Source organism: Cavia porcellus, unplaced genomic scaffold (genome assembly GCF_034190915.1).
Source record: "Cavia porcellus strain 051 isolate PalLab524CR breed Dunkin Hartley unplaced genomic scaffold, mCavPor4.1 scaffold_32, whole genome shotgun sequence".
Lineage (NCBI taxonomy): Eukaryota > Metazoa > Chordata > Mammalia > Rodentia > Caviidae > Cavia > Cavia porcellus.
The window spans coordinates 30,284,944-30,308,676 of NW_026947515.1; the positions used below are offsets into that span (position 1 = coordinate 30,284,944).

General features: G+C 50.3%; 1 protein-coding gene across 12 annotated transcripts in view; it reads right to left on the reverse strand.

Annotated features, from left to right (window-relative positions):
- Window positions 1–730: 730 nt before the first annotated feature.
- Window positions 731–23,733, reverse strand: part of Ccdc57 (coiled-coil domain containing 57) — a 93,267-nt gene continuing 70,264 nt past the window's right edge. For 5 of the 12 annotated variants that reach the window (XM_063242381.1, XM_063242380.1, XM_063242376.1 and 2 more), the window contains one exon: window positions 731–1,129. In XM_063242381.1, the coding sequence (XP_063098451.1) occupies window positions 921–1,129 (209 nt within the window). In that variant the 3' untranslated portion in view covers window positions 731–920. Of the gene's footprint in view, window positions 1,130–6,942; window positions 7,135–23,172; window positions 23,306–23,733 lie in introns of those variants that run through there. The other 7 variants (XR_010045276.1, XR_010045275.1, XR_010045277.1 and 4 more) reach the window with 7 other exon arrangements.

A 23,733-nucleotide genomic window follows, 5' to 3' on the forward strand; every position in this document is an offset into this window, starting at 1 on the left:
TTGCAAGTTAGGGTGGGGGGGGGCAGCCCCCACCTCATGGTCCTCCCAGAACAGTTAGTTGTCTGTTGGGTTCAGAAAGGGGAAATGCTGTGGGAGGGAGGGCTTGCAGTGAGGGCTTGCAGTGAGGGCGAGATCAAAACCTTTCCTGGCCTCTGCTGTGATTCAGATGTTGGGGAAAAAAAGGCTAAGCAAGGGCTCTGGGTGAGCACATGTAGGACAAGCCCACAAGACAGTGTCCTTATGGCCTTGGAGCATAGCTGTGGGACTGTAGAATGGGGTAGGGTCAGCCTCATGATGCAGCTGTCTAGTAGGTCAGTGTGGGTATGCTCTTGGGGCACTTGAAGTGACGTATGCCTGTGTATTTCATTCCTGCCCTGGGCACCCAGGTGGCTAAGTGCTTTACTGTTGTCCTTTGTGGGGGATGAGTATGGAAGGCAGTGAGGTGACTCACTTTCCATCCTCCAGCACTCAGTGAACACCCCAGCATGCCAAAGGCAGGGCCAGAACCACCTAGGGGTATGATTCTCAGTGGGGTCCCTCATAAGGCACTGTCTGGGACATACTTCACAGGTGGGTATTCTGCTCGCCAAGCCGCCAGTCTCAGGGGAGGGCCACTGTCAGGTATGGGTGCAGGTATGTGGGCAGTGACAAGCAGGTAGCAGAGGCCAAGCCAAAATCTGGCATGCAGACCTGACATGGCATTTCCAAGTAGGACAAATAGACAACTTGGTCCGCAGATGTGGCAGAGGTTTTAATGACTCCGTGGTCCTCTGGGGAGGCTGTCTCAGCGGCACCTGGAGCCTACCTTGCAGCTCTCAGCATCCCCTGCATGACACGTGCACACCCACCCTTGATATGGAGGGAGGAACAGGGCCCCAAGGCCTGGCCCTTGTGAGTCTGCTGCACTGGGGCCAAAGAAGTCAGTCCTTCATGTTGTAGTTGCGGATCCGGGGGCGCAGCTGGCAGCTTTTAGGACTTGCAGGATGAGAGGTATAGGATCTGGTGGGCCTCGTCCTTGACTGTGCTGCCATCTTCGTTCCCTCAATGGCCAAGGCCTCCCTGAATGGTAGCCTACTAGGCCTCCTGTCAGCTTCCTGATGGCCGTGGGCTGCTGGTGGTGCTGGGGACTCTGCAAAAGAAGTCAGGGCACTGTCAGGAATGCAGAAGGGGGTGGTCATGGTACACAGAGCTGGGGTCTTAGGGCAGATGGCTCTGGGACCTGAACCCCTTGCCTTGGCTTTTTTTGTGGGAGCTACTGCTCGAAGGTGGCCGCTCTGTCAGGATCCTGTCCCAGGCTGGGCATAGCCCATCTGTATGGATATGAGGCGCACAGGTGCCCCATGCCTCTCCTGGACACTCAGACCTCTGGTTCTGAAACTGCCCTGCTTGCTGCCTCTGCGTGGCCTGAAAAAAGGTGGCTGACCCAGGAAGACAGCAAGTCCCAGCCTAGCCTGGGCAACCTAGGATTTGGGAGAGATCCTATCTCAAGATAAAAAATAAAAGGCAAAATGGCTGGGGATACCACTCATCCCTTCATCTGGAGGATGAAGACCCTGGCTTCAACCCCCAGTGTTAAAGAGCAATCAACCAACCAATCAGTCAGTCAATCCAAGGGAACATGTAGTTCAGAACCAGCTGGAAGGGAGTTTTTTAACTTTCCCACAACTGGATGCCTCCACTGGGCTGTCACACATGAGCCAGCTTAAGGCTGACATGCAGTCTGACTCTGTGAATCTAGCTCTCCACCCAGGGAAAGACCTAGAGGCCCTGGGATGTGTTGAGTGTGGCCAGGATGAGCACTGGACAGGGGGCCAATCTTCACAGTGGTTAGCAGCAGTCACCAGCCCCAAGCTGCCTGGGCCCATGTGTGGCCATGAAGTCCGGTCCAGGATGGGAAGAGCCCACTGGGTCTTGGGCTCCATGCTCTGGGACACCCTGTTTGCACCTCCTTTCTATCCTGGGCCACTGCTGCTTTGCTATCCTATGGGGACCTCTTGACACACTGAGTACTGGCCTTCCTCACCCTGCAGGCTGATCAGGGTCACATTCAGACCCTGTGCTCCTCTGCCTCAGGTGCCTGCTAGGGTAGGTATTGGGGGCCTTGGGTGCCCCTGCCCACTGCCCCAGGCAGTCTCTTGCCCCTCCCTGACCTCTGGTCAAGGTGTCCTGAGGCCAAGTCCCTCTTTGACCAGGTCCTGATGTCACCTCACTCAAACACCAGGCCCCAGCTGTTCTCTGCATGACTCAGGGCCCCTGTGTGCTTACCTGCTTTAATCCTTATGATATAAGGCCTGGGTATTTTGGAAAAGTGAGGTTTAGAGAGAAGGGCCAGCCAGGCCCCCGAGGTGTGCATCCACATCATTTCCCCAAGGCCCAGCCAGCAGGTAAGTGAGAGGAGCCAGGCTAGCCTTTTGCTACCCATCTGGGACAGGAAGGGGCAGGGGCAGGGAAGCCCCAGGCCAGGCAGGGTGGCTTCTCAGCAGCCCCCAGAGCTGAGCTAACGTCTTCTCCAGAACAGGGACTGAAGAACCCAGAACACCTTTGTAGCCTGTAGTTTTTCTTTTCTTTTTTTGATACCAGGAATCGAACTCAGGATCTTGTGCTTACCAGGTAGGTACTGTGCAGCTGAGCCATATCCCCGGTCCTGTCTAGTTTCTCCTGGCAGCACCCCTGGACTGAGCTGCCAGGCCACAGGGAAGTGATGCAGATGCCTTGCTGACAGCAGGACCTGCATGCTGCCTCCTGCTGGCTGCTTGGTCTACTCTGTCTCTGGGTTAGGGAGATATTTAAGGCCCTGGGGCTCCAGACTGGGGAGTGGGAAAGAACTTGGGGGTCCCTGTCAGGCTGGAGCCGCCCCTCCCAGTGTGTCTTATGATGTTAGGAGAATCTGCAATGAGAGGGTCCCTGCCTCTTCTTTGGGCTAGACATCTTGCAGTCCCTTGGAGAAGACCTGGTCACATTCAGGCGAAGGGGATTTGATTCCCAGTCTCCCTTTGGAATGCTAAGGGCTCTCTGCTCACTGACAGCAGTGCTGGGGTCCAGCTTTCTGGCCCTCAGTGGTATCTCCTGCCCCAGAGCTGTGCCCTAGCTTCTTACTTCTGGGGAGTGCCATGAGTACCAGCCAGGTAACACTGGGTAAAGGCTGCCTGGGCCGTGAGGGCTCTGGGAAAGAGGTAGCACTGTTGCCTGCCTTAGGGCTGGTGGGCAAGGCAGTTTAGGCCTCAGTTTAAATTGTGGCCCTGAACACCAGTGACAAAGGCCTGTGGAGCTCACTGTGGCTTCAGCTGGTCTAACTTGCTCTGTCTCTCTGGCTCAGTGCCCCTCCTCCCAGAAAGCCTGTTCACTGGGACTCTCCTCACTGCCCCTCCAGTAGGAGGTCTTCTAGAAGCTCATCTAAGCCTTTAAAAATTAAAAAAATGTATTGCAATACTGGGGATCGAAAACAAGGCCTTTGTACTGAGCTGTGCCCCCAGCCTTTTTTTTCTCATTTTTAAAATTTTAAGATGGGGTCTTACTAAGTTGCTAAACTGCCCAGACTGGATTCAGACATAGATTCTTCTGATTCAGCTTCTCCAAGTGCTGGGATTATAGGCATGGGCCACCACATATAGTAAGAACCACTTTCTTTTCATTTATTCATTCACTTAGGTTTTTGAGAAACATAGGGGCTTGCTGTTCAGGCTGGCCTTAAACTTACTATGTAGCCCAGGCTGGCACTGAACTCACCACGGTCCTCCTGCCTCAGCCTCCTGAGTGGTGGGACTACAGGAAGGTGCCCCATGCTCTGCTTTGAACCATCTTTTTCTTAGTGCCCGTAAATCCAGTTATATGACATCCTCTGCCCTTCAGACCTTCCAGGGCTTTCTTCTCCTACTGTTGAGTGGACCCCAAGCCTTAGAGTAGCCCCAGTGGTCAAAGTGGATAGTGGACATGATCTTGCCCTACATCCTCAGCCCTGAGTCTCCAAAAGTTGCAAGCTCCTTGGGACCCCATGCCTGAGGTGGTCATGCAGTGATGGCCTGTGCACCCATCCCTGCATCAGCATCATCCAAAAAAGCCCTGATGGAGGGACCATGCCCACCTCACGTGTAGCCAGCATTTGGCAGGCTGGGGCTGGGCAGCTGTGGCAGGTGTCAAGGGCAGAAAGTGCCATTCCCAGCCCTGAGATGACTTTACCTGACTCTTCTCTGCCTACGGTGGCTGGGCTGCGGCAGGACCTGGGTTGTGGGGAAAGAACGGGGGCCTGGATCCTGGGCAGCAGCTGGCCCCTAGCTGGCCCCGTGGAAAGAAAAGGCGCTAGGCTGGGAGCCGATCTCCCCATGCTGGACTCTGCACTGACTGTGCTGGGGTGTTCAGTCTGGGGTGGCAGCAGAGAGCTCTGGTAGCTTCTAGATACAACCCATGGACAAGGGGCTGCCAATGTGTCTGCCTGCTGGTGTGTGGCTACCACAGCTCACAGAGGTGCAGGATGGGGCTGGCTGGGGTGGTCAGGACTTGGGGATGGCTGGGCTGTGGCATCAGGGGTGACTTCCTATTGGCTGAGGACAGCCGTGACAGAGGTGACACATGTTCCCCTGGGCTGCCCGATTTGTTCCAGATGCTTCAGGCCATGACCAGACCACAAGCCTCCTCTGAAATCACCTCCCAGAAGTCTGGATGCTGACCCTTTGGACTCCACAGGCTGGCCCTGCTCCGGAGGGAGAGTCAAGGGGACAGCATGCCTATGGCACATGCAAGGTGGCTGCAGATTGCAACTGGGCAGCAGGCCTGGGTTGGCGAGGCCAGGGAATGTAGCCAGGAAATGTGGCCAGTGTAGGAGGACTAAGAGGAGGCCACTGCATTGCGGGGAGGGCGCTCAGCTCACTAGACCTGTCTGCTGCCTCCAGTCCAGGGTCGGCCTCAGGTAATAAGGGGCAGGAGAGCCCCAGGCAGATGAGAGAGCATGGTGTGGAGAGACCAGTTCCAGCCCAGCCAACACAGGGACAGCAGGGGCCTGAAGACAGGAGAGGACCTGTGTGGCAGCAGAGAGGCCTGATGCCCGCCCGGTGGGAGTGCTCATGCCTGAGGCTGTGTTCTCCTGGCTTGGTGAGACAGACAGGCTGCCTGAGATGGGTTCCTGCGAGAGCCCACCCTCCAGCCCTGGCTGCTCTCAGCCCCATCGCACTCAAGACAGATGCTTCCAGAACACGCTCTTCTACACAAAGTTCATGCAGAAAATGCATCATTTTCCCAGGGTGGCCGGGCTGTTCCTGGGAAAGGCTGGATCTCCATCCCAACTGTCCATATGACATCCGAGTACATGCTGTCTTCCCACCCTCTGGACAAAGATGTCCTCCATGGGCATGTGGGCTGTTCTTGCATGTCTGTAGGGTCCTCTGGTCCTTCATGAATTGGCTCAGCTCCCGGTTTGGCATTTTCCCCTTGCAGGTGGGTGGTTATCAGCTCACTCTCCCTTCCTCCCTCTCTCCTTTCTCTCCTTTTGTGGTATTGGAGATTGAACCCAGGGTCTTTGCACTGAGTTACATTCCCAACCCTTTTATTTGAGACAGAGTCCCACTGAGTTGCTAAATTACATAGGCTGTGATTCAGGCATGTGCCGCTGTGTCCGGCTAGTCTCTTTTTCACTAATGTCAATGGGGCCACAGGTATGTACAGCAGAACCTTCAAGAACTAATCACACCATGGCCAGAAACATCTCCCACCGTCCTTCCCAATTCCTGAACCAAATCCTCCCGCCTCACTGGGCACCGAACTCTCAGGGCAGCAGCCCTGGGTGTGGCTCTCAGCCTGCCTCACCATCCTGAAGGGTCCTGGGCCAGCCAGCCCTTCCTTTGTCTCCAGGGTGTACTGATTGCTTGGGGGCAATCCCACAGCAGCCAGCTCCCACTTCTGGTGGGAGGAAAGGCCAGGCCTACAGGGCAGGCACATGTGGGTGTGGAAGTGTGGGTGTGGAAGTGAGTGTGACACAGCTGTGGCTGCTTTAGGTAGATGGCAGCTTTAGAGGGCAATGACATGAGCAGGATTTGTGTGAGGCTGAGCTCCACCCAGAGCCCTTCTGCATACATCTTCCCTGAACTGCATCAGAGCTGACCCTCCAGATACCTGGATACACAGCACAGGGCTTCTGGGCTGTGCTGGAAACCCTTGTGCAGCTGGGCGCGGTGGTGCACAACTGTAATCCCGGCACTGAGAAGCCTGAGGCAGGAGGATTGCTTTGAGTTTGAGGCCAGCCTGCTCTACACAGTGAGTTCAAGGCCAGCCTGCACTGCATAGCAATATTGTTTTAAAAAACTCTTACATAGCAGGTGGTGAAGTCCAGAGAGAGACAGAATTGGGGAAGGGGGTTAGGAGTGCGCAGGCCATGACAGCCCCCATGGGGCTCCAGACACAGCTCCACACCAGGGAGATGGTGGGAGTGGGGCAGGAGTGTGGGGAGGGCATGGGGAGCCTCTGTGGATTTAGGCTGAGCCAGGGGCCATGACAACAGGACAAAGTTAAAATATTGTGAAATCCACAGGAGAAAACATTTCTTCCAGGGAAAGACAAGAATGTAGCAAAATGAAACAAATGGGAAATAATTTGGGAGAGTTAATTCTAATACACAAGAATTCAGTAGATAAAGAGTTAAATTCATTAATGAAAACTTAAAGAACAGAAAAAAAGAACACATAGCTGGGTGTGGGAGGGCCTTTTTAGAACCCTAGCCACTCGGAGAGTGAAGGCAGTTGAGGCAGGAGGATCTCAAGTGTAAGGCCAGCGTGGGCAATTAATTTTTTATTATTTTATTATTCTTACTATTCTTCTTATTATTTTAGTACTGGGAATTAAACTCATGAACTGCACTTGCCACACAGGCACTGTACCACTGAGCTACGCCCCTCCCCCCATCACTATTATTGAGACAAGTGCTTGCTATTTGGTTCAGGTTAGCTTTGAACTTACTGTAAGCTCAAGCTGGCATCAAACTGACGGCAGTTCTTCGTGCCTCAGTCTCTGAGTGATGCAATTACAGGCATGTGCCGCCACATCTAGTCAGCCTTGGCATTTCAGCAACTTAGTGAACTGTGCCTCAAAAAAAAAAAAAAAAAAAAAATCCAGGGATGCAGACCAGCATCAAGGCCCTGGGTTTAACACCTAGGAACAAAAATGAACATATCAGAAAAACTAAAATGAGAAAATAAAAATCAATCAGGCAAAAAAAAAATAAATAAATAAAGTCCTAAGCAGCAAGAACTCTGCACCCTTGAGGTCCAGCTTCAGAATACTGCATCACGGGGCAGGCAGCAGTGCCCTAGGAGTGGCTGACATGGAACCAGGGCCAAAGACCCCAACTCTCCTGCTGACCACTGTCCAGCTGGACCACAGGCAGAGGACACAGGGCCTCCAGGACAAGTCCCTTGAGCCCTCTGGCCTGCAGGAGGAGGCAAGACACTTCTTCCTTTTCCAGCAAGTGGATCTCATGTAGTGCAACTGTCCTGGGGGTTGAGGTTGCCTTGAGATATGAACGCTTCTGGTTAAAGCTGGAACCACGAGCAGGGAAAGGTTTGGACAGCTCCGGGTGGGAAGATGCGGAAGGAAGCAGAACTGCAAGAGTCTCAGAGCCAAAGCTGAGGTCCAGGAGAGGGAGCCTCAGGGATAAGCAGTGGGCAAGACCAGAGGAACTCAGACAGCTGCGGAGAGGTGGCAGAGGTATGGCCTCTGCCTAACGCTCAGGAGAAAGGGAGGGTAAACAGATGGGATGGATGGATGGACGCTGGGGAGATACGAGGCAACAGTAGACAGCAGAGCAAGCGTGATGGGAATGATTCAGAGTGGAGCCCCAGTGCAACCCTGTAATCCCAGCTACTGGGGAGACCGAGCAGAAAGGTGATAAGTTGTACCTCTTTTTGTTGTTTTTTGGAGACAGGGTCTCACTGTATAGTTCAGGCTGTCCTTGAACTTAGTATGTAGCTTCCTGTTTCACAAATAAAGTTTTATTTAGAGGAACAAAGTACCTCTCCAGGGATCCATCCTCCTGTACTAAGATTACAGGCCTTGCACCATGCCTACCATCAAGTAATGCTGCAGAAAACGTGAATGGTAATCAAACTTAGAATCCCCTAGAGAACATGGGCCAAGTGGCCCGACAGAGGCTTCTATTGAAACTTCCAGAAAATCATTTTGTTTTTAAGTAACAGTCATTTCCAATCTTACTTAAACGATTCAGCAAAGTAGAAAAAGTTAAAACTTCTCACTTCGTTTTATGATGTTGTCTTGCTTTCCAAACTAGGGAACAACACAAGAAATGAAAATTACAGGGATATTCAACGTACAGATACAGCTGCCTGTCTATAAAACATAAGCGGCCGGGTGTGGTGGCACACACAAGCCCAGCACTCAGGAGGCTGAGGCAGGAGGATCATTGAAGTTTGAGACCAACCTGGGCTACAAAGTAAGCTTGAGATCAGCCTAAGCTTCATATTGAGACCTGGTCTCAAAAAAGACAATAAATAAATAAAATAAGAAAATCAAATACGATTACTATTCAAAAATACACCCTTATCCTGTGACTTTCACCTGGTACTACAGCCTGGTCCAGCAGTGGGTTGTGTTTGCCCTTGTGTCTCCTCATCTATTGTCTCATGAAGTTCGATTGCCCTTACCAAAAAAACCCACAAAACCCAAAAAAGTCTACTGTCTCATGGAAAGAAGAAATAGTGTGTGACCATTTTGACACAGAGAAATACCAGGCAAAGTTTAACATCTGCAGATGAGGAAAGCTCTTGGCAATGATTCTTTTCTCTTCCTTTTTTCTTTTTGGTGCAGGAGAAGGGCCAGAGCTTTGTGCACACTGAGCACCCATCCCATTGCCTTGCTGCATCCCCGGGGAGGGGCTGCCTGCCCCACAAAGGCTCCATGGAGCTGCCACACAGCACTCATTCCAGCGAGTGGAGAAGCTCCAGCCTAATCCCCTGCAAGTCAGAAAACAAGACAGCACGGCACAGGCAATTCTGTAAGTGTACAGGAGTGTGAAGAGAAGGGGATGGAAGAGAAAATTCGGACAGAAGACAGCATGATTGTCCACTTAGCGTGCAAGAGAATCGCAGTGAGGAGGAATGAGGGGCCCTGGGGGGCAGGCAGCTCTGTCCGTAAACTCCAGGGCACTGCATTTCTCTACAGAAGCTGTGACGCTCCAGTCAGCGCCTTAGAAATTTTGGAAACAGCCAGATAACTCGAAGCCAGCCTGCAGCCTGCTTCACAAATAAAGTTTTATTTAGAGGAACAAAGCACCTCCCAAATGTGTCTAGGTCACGTGGGGGACATCTGGTTTCTACTGCTGCCTCCACCACCACGTCCCTTGGCTGAAGTCAGCTCCGTCAGCTCTGCACCAAGTGTACAGTACTGGCCAAGTCCTCCAGATACTAAACAGCCTCAAGAATTCAGAAAACATACTGGGTGGCTCTATACATTTTTCTTTTTAAGCAGAGGACTGTGACCCAGGGACATAGCTCAGCAGCACAGCATCTGCCTGGCAAGTGCAAAGTCATGAGTTTGATTCCTGGTTAACAAAAAACAAACAAACAAAAAAAAAAGTTGAGGGACCATATCTTCAAACAAAACCTTAGCAGGGCTTGGTGAGCTATGACTATAACCCCAGCTACTTGAGAGGCTGAGGCAGGAGGACGTAGGGTTTGAGACCAGCAGGGGCTACACATGGAGATCCTCTACTGAGAAAACAAAACACTGGGTGAGGTGGTACCTGCCTGTTATCCCAACACTTTTGGAAGCTGAGGCAGGAGAACTGCAAGTTCAAGCTGAGACTCTCAAAATTTAAAAAAATGAAAAAAGGGGCTGAGGTCATAGCCCAGTGGTAGTGCATTCCTGAGTTTGACTCTCAGTAGCACAAAAAACAAAAGAAAATCCAAACTGAGCAGGCCTGTACAGGAAAGGAGGGCAGCAACTGACTCTCGCCTCCCCTCTCCAGGGAACCCCAGCTTCTAGGGCTCCTGGGGAGACAGGCGCTGAAGTAATGACTTCCCAGGTGTCCCTAAGTGCCACCAAGGAGAATAATTAGGAAGCCTCTGGTGACTCATGGGAATACCAAGCATCTGCAAGAATCTGGTATCCATGCACTCTCTGTGCCCTGGCCTTCCCTGCGTTGGCTCCTCCTGATTTTGCTGTGAGAAACTGGCCTTCCTTGTAGAGCATTGGTGGCAGACCTATGCCACACGTGCCTCGGTGGGCTGTCTGTTGTCACCGAAAACTCTAAAAATTTCGCCATCACTGCTCTAAAGACTGTGAACACTGGGTGGGTCTGGTGGCAGCCCCTGTGGGCCTGTCTTCTGCCAGGAAAGTTTCCTGGTGCTTGGTCACTTCTGCTTGTGTTCAGGTATTGCCAGCAATCTGCTTTTTTATCCCATCCCTCAAGTCATTTTTAACCTGGCTGTCATGGCATACAGCTGTAATTCCAGTACTCTGGAGGCTGAGGCAAGAGAATTACAAAGCCTAAGCAAGGTGACCATTTTAGTCAGAAATAGGCTCTGTTTCTGACCATCAGCAGTCTGACTCGCTGGGCATTTTTGTGTTTTTGAGACAGGGTCTCCCTATGCAGTGCAGGCTGACTTTGAATTCACCATGTAGTTTACCTATACAGGTCTCAAACTAAAAGACATTCTCCTGTCTCAGGCTTCTGAGTTCTGGGATTAAATACCACCTTGCATGGTGTCTACCATCTTTTTTGCATAGGATCCTTAGCAAGGGCCTCCTTTTGTTTCTGATGTTCCAGGGTAGAAAATCTCTTATTTTCTTAGTTTATGAGGGCAGCAGCTAGCGAGGGGAAGGATCTGAGACAGCTGGGTGACTGGTCACATGGGGAAGGATTAAAATCAGCACAGTTACTGGACCAGGACTTCTCCTCCCCAGCAGAGAGGGCGGCTCCTCCCTACCAAGCTCCTGAGTTCCGAGAAATTAAAAATCCACAATTACTAGTTTTTTTCTTTCCTCTGAAGTCCTGGTTTCCAGTAAACCCTACATTTGGAAGGACTGGGTTAGAAGCCTGAGTTTCTATTGGTCCACAGAGCCACTTGTTACAGCCGCTACATAACTACCGAGCAGTTCTGTGCCTGCCGATCTGGGAGCTCTAGGAGCACCTGGAAACCACTCCGATTTCCACTCGACTCCCCCATCCTCCTGTTTGACCCACAGAGTTAGCCCAGGATCTGCAAAATCCTGAGCTTGGCACGAGTGGTAATGAGAACATGGCACATCTATCCTGCCATGAGTCAGTGTTTTGGGGGATTATTGTTCTAGACTAGTGAGGACTGAACCAGGGCCTTCATACTGAGCTGCATGTTCAGCCCTTTTCTAACTTTTGAGACAGGGTTCTGCTAAGACAGCCTGCTTTGGCCTCATAAAATGCTGCAATTACTGATATGCTACCAAATCTGGCTCAAAATCTGCTTATTCTGAGGTTTACCTATGCAGGTTTTCAGCTGGATATTTACTTTGAACTAGCTGGATGTGTCAGTCTTCATTACTTTTTTTTTAATGAATCAAATTCCAGATCTATTGTTCTCCTGTATTATTTTTCTTATTTAATTCTTAAATCTTTGGGTTCAATTCACTATATTTCTGACCAGTTAACATAGAAGTGTGGATTACTGATTTATTTTTTACTGATTTATTTATTTTGAGTCAGGATCTCACTATGTAGTTCAGGTTGGCCTTGAATTTATTATGTAACACAGGTTGGCTTGGAACTTGCAGTGATTCCCCTGCCTCAGCCTCCCAAAGGCTGAGAATACAGGTGTGTGCCACCACACCTGGCCTATTTAGAAGCATTTCATTGAGAAAATATTTGAAGCTTTTCTAGAATCTGTTTTACTGATTTCTAATTAAGTTCCTCTGTTTCCTGTAGTCAGGAAACATATTTCAATCCTTTAAATTGACTGAGCTGGCCTGGTGGCACACGCCTGTAATTCCAGTACTGGGGGGAAGACAGAAGGTTCTCCATGAGTTCAAGGCCAGCCTGGGGTCTCCAGTGAGTTTGAGGCAGTCTAAAATGCATAGCAAGACCCTGTCTCAAAAAAATAAACAACAACAAAAAAACCCCCACAACAACCAAAAACAAAAGCTCCAAGTGGGATCTGCGTCCTGGCCAGCACACCGTGTTTCTGAGGGAAGCTTGCAGGGGTGGTCAGGTCTGTGTGGCTCAGCGTGGCTAAGGATGAGGTCGTGGTACAGTCTGCCCATCCTAACTGGCCACCGGCCACCCCATAATACAGGCAGAGTGCTGGAATGCACCCAGTAGATGAGTTGGTTTTACAGACAAAAGAGGCCAAAAGGCAAAAAAGAAAAAAAAAAAAAGCAAAAATGAAGCAACAAAAATCGTCATTTCAAAGTTACTTTCCTTGTAAGGTGGGGACGGGGAATCAAAAGAACAGAAAAAGAACTGATTGGTTAATAGCGGGTTACTTTAGGTTAACTTTTCAAAAAGGATCAGGGCAGAGGTAACTTCATTATCTGCCAAGGGAACCAACCGGCCTATCTGAGCCCCTGTGACAGGGCTGTTATCTCCCTAATCTCAACCCTTCAGGGAGGGAAGGGAAGCTTCAAATTCCGAGCAGGCTTCCTGCTTAGTGGCTCTGTTTGGAAGTGTCTTGTCACTTGGTCAGCTGAGGCCAGTGCAGGAGCTTAGTCCATAAGTGGTCTCACCTGTACATCACGACAAACACCTATGATTCTAGCAACTGGGAGACTGAGGCACAAGGAACTCAAGTTTAAAGCTGACCTAACCTACAAAACCAATCAATCAAACAAACAAACAAAAACCCCAAACAAAATGGCCACTTGTAAACTCTGTTTTCTTTTGATGGTAGTGATACTGGGGTTTGAACCTAGGGCCTTTGCATAGAGCTGCATCCCCAACACCTTTTTTTTTTGATACTGGGGGTCGAATTCATTACCTCGTGCTTGCCAGGAAGAAGCTTATGCCACTGAGTTAAATCCCAGGCACCCACCCACCCCCAGCACGTTTTAGTTTTGAGACAGGGTCTTGCTAAATTGCCCAGGCTAGGCTTGACCTTGTGATCCTTGCAATTTAGCTTTTCAAGTGCTGAGCTTGCAGGGGTATCCACTGGGCTCTGTTCACTGTGAAGTTTTATTCTGTACAAGCATGGGTTGGTATTAAGGAGGCAAAGAAAAACTCAGAAAACTCCTCAAACAAGAATGCTGGCACAGGCCTGTAATCCAGCACTCTGGGAGGCTGAGGCAAGAGGATCACAAGTTTGAGCCCAACCTGAGCAATTATTTAAAAAAAAGATTGGGGACATAGTTCAGTGCAAAGGCCCTGGGTTACATCTCTGGTACTGCAAATAACTCCAACAAGGAACCTCAGAGAAGCCCCATGTGGACTCCTGGGGCTCTTTTCCAAGTAGGGGGATGCTGGGCCGTGTGGCCCAGTTTTCTGTACATGGGGGACACTGAAACCTGATCCTTATAACCACACATTGGCAGAGGTAGAAGTGGGTGTGGGCTACTCCAAGACCTTAGAGTAAACACTGAAAAGCCAACTGACTGGATCATTTATGTATTTGCTTTGCTTTAAAAGTCACTTCAGCAGAAGTGACTTCTTTGAGCGGTCATAACACTTTCAAAAGCTGAAGGGGACCCACTCCAGTGTCCCATTCCCAAAGGTGTAGAGCTGCAGACCTGGGAGGTCTCATGAAGTATCAGGCGCTCACCTGCACAGGGCAGGGTACACCATCAGGGCCCAGCACTCGGCTTCTGGGTGGCTTTGAGTCAGGCACTGCAGCCTCAGGAAGGTCTTTCCCTGGGCACAGTCAGGACACAAGTGCCTGCAGGGGTACGGGGTGTCCTGGCCCATGCAAGGCTGCTGCCAGGGGGTCTCTGTGCCTAGCTGCTGAATTGTGGCCAACTCTCCCCCTCCTTGAGGTTTCCCTGAGGCTTTTCCCTACCTGTTCACGTCAAGGAAGCCATCAGGACTCCGTGTTACCCTCCTGCACAGGCTCCTGACCCAAGGGGAGCCCTCTGGAAAAGCAGCATGAATGAGATGTTCCAGGTTTGCTTACCTGGAACATCTCAAGAGGCATAAGCTGCAATTTGAGGCCACCCATCCGGTGGCCACCTGCTCCTTATCACAGAATGTGTCACCACTCACTCATTCCTAATGGCCCTGCTCTCTTGAGCTCACAGGGGTTTCACAAGTGTCCCTTGAGCCCAGGTGGCAGTGGCAGGGACTTCCTAGGGCTCAGCCAAATCACAGGCAGCTGCTGCTGTGGAGAGTCACCTGTCCTAGCCCTGTAGCCAGGGCTGAAACCCAGAAGAGCATCTCTCCTGCCATCCCGGGTTCCCACACTGACCACAGCTGCCCATCGGGCCTCCAGGAACCAGGGTCACAAGGCAACAGCCAAACACCTGCGGGGACTGGCTCCAATCTGCACGGTGACAGAGCTCCTGGGCCTCAATCTTGTCAGGGAAGAAGGAGTCTCTCTGTGGAAAGCCCTAACCAGAAGGCCCCTGAAAGACCAGGCAACCTTTGTTTTTCTTTCCTGCTTTCCTCAGCCCTTCTTATGAAATTGACCTCTCTATGGGATACTCGTCACATCTTTTACACCAGCCTGCTCTCCCCCCCCCCCATCTGGGTGCCAGAACAGGCCTGAGGCTCACACCCAGCTCCAGTCCAGAGCTTTACCTGGATCTTGGTGCTTTTGTCCTCTAATGCTCGTTGGGAGGGTACTGGCTCAGCCAGCAGAGTGCAGAAAATAGGGCTGAGCCCCCTGCAAGCTAAGTTTTTATGCCTTCAGGGTCCAGCACGGTTCCAGATTTGGTCTCAGAGGACTGTCTCAAATGCTACTGGTTCAAAGCAGCCTCTGGGGAAAGGACCAGGAGGCCCCACGGGGATACCTACCACCAGAATTGGGGGAATGAACTGGGATCCTCATCAGATAGGACAAGACCTTCCTGGAAATAAGAGATGGGGATTCTGGGGCTCCCCACCCCATTACTTGGGATTGAATTTAGGGCCTCTGAACTGCCCTGTGACCTAGTTTTTTGGGTTTGTTTGTTTTGTCCTTAGGAGAAAGAGTCTCACTGTACTTTTGGCTGGCCTTGAAATCATGGTGATCCTCTTACCTCATCCTGAGTGCTAGTAACACCACAACTAGCTTTATTTTATTTTCTGAGTCAGGGTCTCACTAAATTGCCCAGACTGGGCTTTCTTGAATTTGCAGTCCTCCTGCCGCAGCCTCTCAGAGTAGAGATTACCGGATGTGTGCCACCATGCCTGGGTGCCTCCAGTGTTTCTTGGGGAGCAAAGGATAGCAGGACCTGAGTGGCTGCTTACAAACAGCAATGTATAGAATGTGTCTTTTCCTTTTTTCTAGTTTTTTTTTTTTTTTTGAAATCGCACTACTTGGAATTGAACCTGAGACTTTTGCATTGAACTATATACCCATCCATCTTTTTTAAAGAAATGAGACAGGGTGTCATTGTATCTAAGTCACTGAGTCTTCCAGGCGAGGCTCAAATTTAGGGTCCTCCCTAGTCTTACAGTAGGGCCTGTAACATCAGGGTAGAGATGGCCTTGAATCCACAGCCTCCACAGGGAGGAAATCCCCTACAACATGAGGAAAAAAGTTCAGAAACCGCCACACTCATGACCCTGGGGAAGAGCTAACTGCAGCTGCGGAGTCCCTGCCCATCTGCTGCCCTTTTACAGCTAAAGGCTTTTTCAGTTTGTTTTGAGATAGCGCCTTGCTGTGAGGGTTAGGCTGGCCTCACCCTCCTACTTCAGCCCCAGAGTGCTGAGAGGACAGGCCTGCATCACCATGCCCAGCTCCAGTCAAAGCTTTTTAATGTTGCACACTTTGATTCCAGGTCCCTGCATAGCCTGTCACTTGGGCCTCTAGATCTGCTCAGGGTGCAGTGCCCATGTGGGGACAGAGGCCATGTCTCTGAGTCTCAGTCCCAGGGTACTTGTGCAGGCTAGTCCCTTGCCAGGCTCTAGTGAGGTGGCAACCTCTCATTCCCCACTGTGTTTTTGTCAGGAGTTGTCCACGGGGCCACGAGGTGATGCCAGCTGTTTAAAGCTGTGCCACAACCCCACGCAGCACCAGCGTCTGGAGCCTGCTCACAGCTCTGCCGATACATCTTGGCTTAACTTAATTAGCTACTGATATTTAAAAGGGAAACATAAAGAGCTCTCTGTTTTCCCTGGGAACAGAGAGATCTGCTTGCTCCTTCCTCCCGCAGGGTCAGGAAGGGACAGCCCTGTGGGTGTCAAAGCCTCTCATGGCTGACCACCCACCTGCCACTGCAGGCCACAGTGTCCTTTCCTGCCAGCCCCTGACTTCACTGAGAAGCGGCCTAAAGCACAGAGCTGGGCCATGTAACCATGGGCAGGGGACTCTCCAGCAGGCTGTCAGGTGGGAGGTGGTTCTGCTGTTCTGCTTTAACCCTGGATCATCAGATAAGAGGAGGCTGGCAGCCAAGCGGCAGCAGGAATCTGCACAGGAAGGTTCTCATTGTGTAAGCAGTGACTTTAGACCATTCTTACAGAAACTTTAGACCAGCAGCATACAGGGCCCTATCTTAACACTGTATGTAAACCTCCCCACCCCGCAGGGCCTTTGTACTTTGTGGTTTTTAGTGAGACAGGGTCTCAGATGCTGTCCAGGCTGGGCTTGAGGTTGGGATTTGGCTGCCTCAGCCTCCCAGGATGTTGTGATTATAGGCATTTCCACCAAGCCTGGCTTTGTGCAAACTTTTTAAAGGAAAAACTTCAAAATTTCAGGGAAAACTTAATGTAATTTTTGAAAGAACAAGTTTTTAAAAATCCAACATTTACACTGTGACCCGCTTTTCTTCCTGAACCCAGACCTTAGCTGCCTGGTTCAGGAAAAGTCTCTGGGAGAAGCCATGTTCCCCTCCTGCCAGGACTCAGCCTGTGGCAGCCTCGGGAAACAGCAGCTGCTGGGCAGGCCAAGTTTGGCCCATCTCTGCTGCCTGGTCTCCACGCAGATGCCACATTCCTCAGAGCTTCCCATGACCTTCCTGCCCCAGGATCTGTGACCTCCTGCCCACACCTGCTGTGTCCCACAGGTCCCTTCTGGAACTCCAGGGAGGGGCATGCAGGTTGGGGCTAGGGTCTCAGGTGGCCTCAGTTTCCACTTGAAAATGGGATTGCAGCACTGTCTAGGCAGGCGGGTAATCAGCCATGAGAGGCTGATACCCATTGGCTGCTCCTTTCCAACCATGGGGGGGAACAGACAGGTCTTTCTGCTTCTAGAGAAAACAGAGCTAGAACTCTGCGGGCCTGGGACTGAGGCAGGTTCCCCCAGACCTGGACTCCAGTGGTCCTCCCAGAGCCCCCAGGCTCCCCCTGGGAGCACAGCACAGGGCCCCCTCCAGCACTTTCCTCTCTCTTTTAGAATGCAGCTTCCTTCCCTGGCTTAGCTTTAGAAGTCACGGAGGACCCACTTTCATGTCTTTCTAGCTCTCTCAGTCACCTGTGAAAGCAGATTGACCAAAAACAAAAAGTAAGGAAACATTGGGAAAGTCCAGCTGCCAGCGCTGGGGGAAGAGAAGTGCCCTCTGCTCACAGCCAGCTGCGGGCACTTGGCCAACCCTGGGGATAATTTGGTAACACTTCTGTAACACAGCCTACCCTACACTTTAACCCAGCTATTTCCCTTCAAGATAATTATCCACTGCGGATTCCCACGAGGTCAACATGCTCACAGGGGCTGTCCAGCACAGGTGACTAGGGACAGACAGGATGGGATGCACGATGCTTGTGAACTGCTGAGACCAGCTGAAGGTCTACACACAGATGCAGAAGCAGGCTGCCTGTGGCAACATGCAGTGGGCAGGTCACGCACACAGAAGCGCAGACACGCACTGTACTCACGGGGTGCCTGGTGAGGCCAGGCAGGGCCTGCAGTGGACAGGGATGAGGAGGCTCAGAGGAGAGGCTTGTTCTTTCCTAAGGCCTGTGCACATTTTGTCCTGGGCCCCCAGGAGGCATTAGGTATGACCAGGGCAGCCCCTTGCTTCAGGGGGGCAGTCCTGGTGTCTGGAGTCCCAACACCAGCTCTGGATGTCTGGGTGCCAACAACCTGCACTCACAGACGATGGCACCTCTGACTGGTGTCTTGGTTACTCTAAGAGGTCCTGTAGCCGTGGCTGGGGCTTGCAGCCCTCAGGTGCATAAGCTGCTGAAGATTGTCCTTTTACTTTGAGCTATACCTCTGGTCCTTTTAATTAAATATAATATAATATAATATATATTATATATAATATTTACAATAATTAATATATAAAATTACATTTAATTATATATATAGTATTTTTATACTATATATATATATAAATATATACTCAGTACTGAAAAAAAATACTATATATATATAGTATTTTTTTTCAGTACTGGGGATTGAACCCAGAATCTTCACACTGAGCTACATCCCTCACCAACAACCCCTCTTTTTCTTAGACAGGATCTGGCTGTGCAGTTCAGGCAGGCCTTAAATTCACTATCTAGTCCAAGCTGGCCTCAAACTTGCAGTGATCCTTTTGCCTCAGCTTCCTAAGTGCTGGGATTATAGGCATGCACCACCACAACTGGCCTTCAACTCTTTTTATGTGTCATATTTTTACTTTGAGACAGGATCTTGCTAAGTTGCTAAACTGCCCAGCCTTGGTTCAAACTTGCAATCTTCTCGTCACAGTGTCCACAGGGTTTCAGCCGTGCATTACCATGCTTGGCCTTATTTTACTCTGCGATGGGGTCTCACTAAATTGCCCAGGCTGGCTTGGAACTCACAAAACCCTCTTATCTTCCCCTCAGTAGCTGGAATGATTGGAATATGCCTCTCTCAGCCTGGATCATTTTGGGGGTAAAAGTAATTATCTTTTTTTTTTTTTTCCAAATCCATTTTATTTCAAAGAGAGAGAGAGAGAGAGAGAAAAAAAAAAGAAAAACAAAATTTCAAAATCTAACACAACAATCAGAGGACAACAGTGGTACATACATTTTGCACTGTCTTCCCCAAATCTGCATTCACTTGTCAGAACAGGACCAGCACCCATCTTTCTCTTCAGTGAACTCAGAGAACTCAGTAGCTTAACTGTCTTAACTATTGTCCATATACATTGTTTCTTTCAGCTCCTCACATTGGTGAGACAATGTGAGGTTTACACATGCACCTCTGATTTATTTAAAAAGTAATTAAACACCTGCAATGCCTTCCCTTACATACAAACTTAGCTCTCGTTCTGCCATTTGCAAAGACGGTGTTCTGCTTCTGCACACCGTATGGGCTGTGCTGGGTCCCTGCCTCTGCCTGGAATGAGATGTGGCACAGATGACAGGTGGGGAAGGGGCCTCCACCTGCTGTCCCTGACGTCCTGCCTTTGCCAAGTGGCTCCGGGAGAAGAAAGCCACCACGTGAAAAGCAGGTTCTGCTGTCACGCGGGCTGTTTTTTTTTTAAACTACCTTCTTGCTTCTTCTGATATTGATTTCTAGATGGTTACATCTTGCCAAATACTTCTGCCCATACATTTTATGGCCGTAAACTTTAAAACCCTGTTGGCTTCCCTAGAAATCCTGTTCGACTCCCCAAGAACCCACCAGATGAGCACAGTCAGGAGCGGCCCACAGCCTTGATCCCATCTGATGCTTCCGCCAGGCAGTGCGCATTTCTCCTGCGCTTTTCACAGCACGTGGGTGCTTCTCTGCTCAGCTGAACAACCAGGTGCTCCTGCTGAGGGGCTCCCCAAAGCTGCAGACCCCATAGTCCAGATGTCTCCCTCAACAGGCTGAATGGAGGTGGAGAGGCAACAGGATCTAGGACGGACTCTCAGATTTGCCCACTGCCACTGGTGCTGGCCACAGAATCTGCACAGCAGCCTCCAGACCGGGCACCACTCTTCAGCTCTCACTGAAGGTGGGATCCACTGACTTGACCGTGGCAGTATTGTTTCAGGTACTGTTGACTATTCACAACTGTGCCGTAGCTAGTTCGCTACTCAGAATGCACTGAATATTTAAAAAAAAAAGATTAAAAAAAAAAAAAAAGGCAGGGCTGGGCATGGTGGTGCACAGCTGTAATCTCAGCACTTGAGTGAGTTAAAAAAAAAACTCAGAGGACACCTTGTCCCAGGATATGGAGCACAGCTTGCAGACTGACTGACCAGGGACTTCCTCATGTTGCACACTGCTCTACGTCAGGGTAATGAGGTCACGGGCCTCCTCCTGACCAGAGATTCTGTCCCCTGGTGTTCTATGAGCTAGTTTCTGTAGAACAAGCCTATAATTTCAGGACCCTGGGAGGCTGAGATAGGTGATCTGCAATCTTGGGCCCAGCCAGAGCAATAGCACCTCGGTAAGACCCTGTCTCAAAAAAAAAAAAAAAAAGAAGAAGAAAAAAAGGGCTAGGTATGATGGTACATGCTTGTGAATCCAGTCCTTAGGAGGCTGAGACAGGAAGATCATCACAAGTTTAAGTCCAGCCTAGGCTACCATAGTGAATTTATGGCCAGCCTAAATCACATAGTGAGATCCTGTCTCAAAATAATAAAAAAGGAAGAAAGAAAAAAAAGGGGATTGGGGTATAGCTCGGTATGCAGGCCTTAGGGTCAAACCCTAGTAACTGCTCCTCCCAAGAAACTAGGATAACTCACATCACTGGGTGCTCTGATCACTGCTGCTATGGATGATGAGATCTTTTACAGGGACAAGCAAAAGCCTCATTGCTGAAATAGTGGCCACATGCATGTAGACTGGTGGGGGCACAGCTTGTGCCATGCACTGCCTGCTTTGCTCCACTCTGTTAGGTGCCACTGCGAGCTCAGGCCTGACACCACCTCACTGGCTGGCCTGGGACTCCCAGCAGCCACAGCCAGCAGCCAGACCCCACACACAGCATGGCCCAGCTCCGCCCTCTCACCCTGGGCGCTCCCATACATGGGCGCCACCCTCCTGTTCTCTGCCCACTACTCTGCCTCTGCTCTCACAGCTCTGCCCGCTTGCCAAGGGTATTTCACAAGCTGTCTTTCTGCAGCCCTCCTCCTCCCAGAGCCCATGGCTTTGTGTCCTGTGGGAGATGAGGCAATGATGGGACTCTGCCAGGACTTTGTTTCTATGACCCGATCATGCTGGACCTGTCACCTGGTTTCATGTGCTCTTACCTGATATCTCTGTCTCTTTGCCAGTACTGGGGGCTAAACTCAGTACATAGCTTCCTCACCTTTGTGGTTTTTTAAGATAGGTCTCATAATATAGTTCAGGCTGACCTTGAACTCTCTTTATTGCCTACGCTGGCCTAAACTCACAGTGATTTTCCTGCCTCAGCTTCCTTAGTGCTAGGATTACAGACCTGTGCCACCAAACCTAGCTTTTTGACATTTTATTTTGAGACAGGGTTTCAATGTGTCTCTGAGTTGCCAGGGCTAACTCTAACTTGAGATACTCCTGCCTCAGTCTCTTAAGAGTACTGAGTTTACAGGGATGTGACATTATAACGAGCACTTTTTGAGGGTGTCTTTCAAGGGAGGGGTGCTTGCCCTCAAAGCCAAGTACAAGACTGTATGAAAGATCCTGCATTCCTCCCATTGGGACTCATCCTCCAGGACACAGGCCTCCATCTCTAACCCAGGAATCTTTTGCCAGCGTGCACATGGCTGCCACAGGCTCACACAGCTTGCAAGTGTAGCAAACACACAGTTTCAGCTGCCCCTCAGCCACTGTGCCCCGCTCTGCAGCAGCCCTAACTTCCTGTGTTTCTCCTACACAGAGAGAGGTTTCCCACCACTCTGGCTCCGCTGGCCTGTCCAAGGTCATCTGACTGCTGTTTTCTGAGCAAAGCTTGCTGAATAGGTCACCCATTCCACTCTCAGCTCAGATCACTCCACCTGACAACTCTGCCACTTCATTGACACCAGGGACTTCCACCTTGCTAAAACTGGGAGTTACTCCAGAAGGCTGAGACAGGAGGATCACTTTAGTTCGAGGCCACACTGGGCTACACAGTGAGTTCAAGGCCAGCCTGAGTTACAGAGTGAGACGCTGTCTCAAAAAACCAAACCAAACCAAACCAAACCAATCTATCATGTCTCTGTCCTGACCTGCTATAGTTTAAATCTAAAATGGCCTCCAAAGCCTCATGTATTTGGAAGGTGACTTGATTATAAGGCTCATGGCTGACCTGCTGTCAGGAGATGGGGTCAGGATGCTACAGCTCCTTTCCCAGCATCCCCCTTCTCTTTCTGCTTCCTGGCTGCCCTGGGATAAGCAGTACTCTGCTATAACCCTCTGCTTTGGGGCCAACTGACTACAGATGGAAACCTCTACAAACTGAGAGCCAGAATAAACTCCTCTGTCAGGGTGCAGGTGCCATCCCAGTACTCAGGAGGCTGAGACAAGAGTATCTCTGCTGGTTGGAGGCCAGTCTGGGCTGTGAGTTCAAGATCAGCAAGACCTTGTTTCAAGAAAACCATAAAAAAGGATGCAGGTATCATTTCTGAGAAGGAAACACTTGATTTCCCTGCAGAATTCCACACAGTTGATCACTCTTTCCCTCTTTACAACTTGGTTGTAAGATATACACAAAGCACACAGAACACATGTGTATCAAACGTAATTTAAGGACCAATAAAAAGTAACGTAAACAATAAAACAAACTCCTGTGCTCCAGCTCAGGGCACCTCTACCAGGCAGGAAGTTCCTCTCAGGCCCAGACCCCTGCCTGCACTGTATAGCTGCTCTTGTGCTGCACAGCCTGGGCCTGGCTCTCCGGCCTCCTGGTACCCTGCTGCCACTACTACCCTACACCCACTCTGCACCCAGGCTGCAGCTGGCCTGTAGGGTGAGAGGCTGGGGTGACAGTGTGGCAGGGTGCCTGTGTGTGCCCTTCATACCCTGGGTGCAGGCAGACTTCCGGGCTGGGGATCACACACCATGCTCCCTTCTCCTGGGTGAGTCCTGGGCCTTGTCACCTATTTTCTGAGTTCTGTGAGTTTATGACTCTGATTTCAACATCACCCAGTTTGATGAAGCCCAAGCAGTTCTGTGGTGTCAGTGCCCAGTGTATTGCTGGGCCCCTAAGCTCCCAGGTGAGGAACACTACCTTCCTGCCATCACACAAGCACAGCGAGACACATCCCTCACCCACCTGGGCTTTGGGCTGTGACAGTGACATCTAAGAGCTCGGATACTGGCTCATCAGAAACACAGGCTCATATTCAGGCTCATGTGCTTTCAGTGTGAGCAGCTGAGACCTTAAAAAGTGTCCCATATGACGGCATCTGTTAAAAATCAGCATGGAAGAAAAAATTACCCAAAAAACTACAATGAGACATTTGGAAAGTGAAAAGGATAAACAAAGCAAACTTAGATATCCTTCTATTTACCGGCCACCAGCCCTTAATAGCTCAGACTCCAAAGATGCCAATGGAAATAAAGAGAAATACAGATGTTATGTATTTAAGAAGCCTGTGTACAGCAGGCTGTGGTGCACACGCCTGCAATCCTAGCACTTGGGAGGGTGAGGCAGGAGGATCACTGTAAGTTTAAAGTCAGCTGGGCTACATCATGAAACCGTGTCTCAGAAACAAACAAATAAAAATTGGTGGGACTAATGAGAAGCAGTATGAGACTTAAAATTTTAAATATATCGAAGTGTTATATGCACTGGTGAAAGTATCACAATGCGATCTATTCCGTGTAATTAATA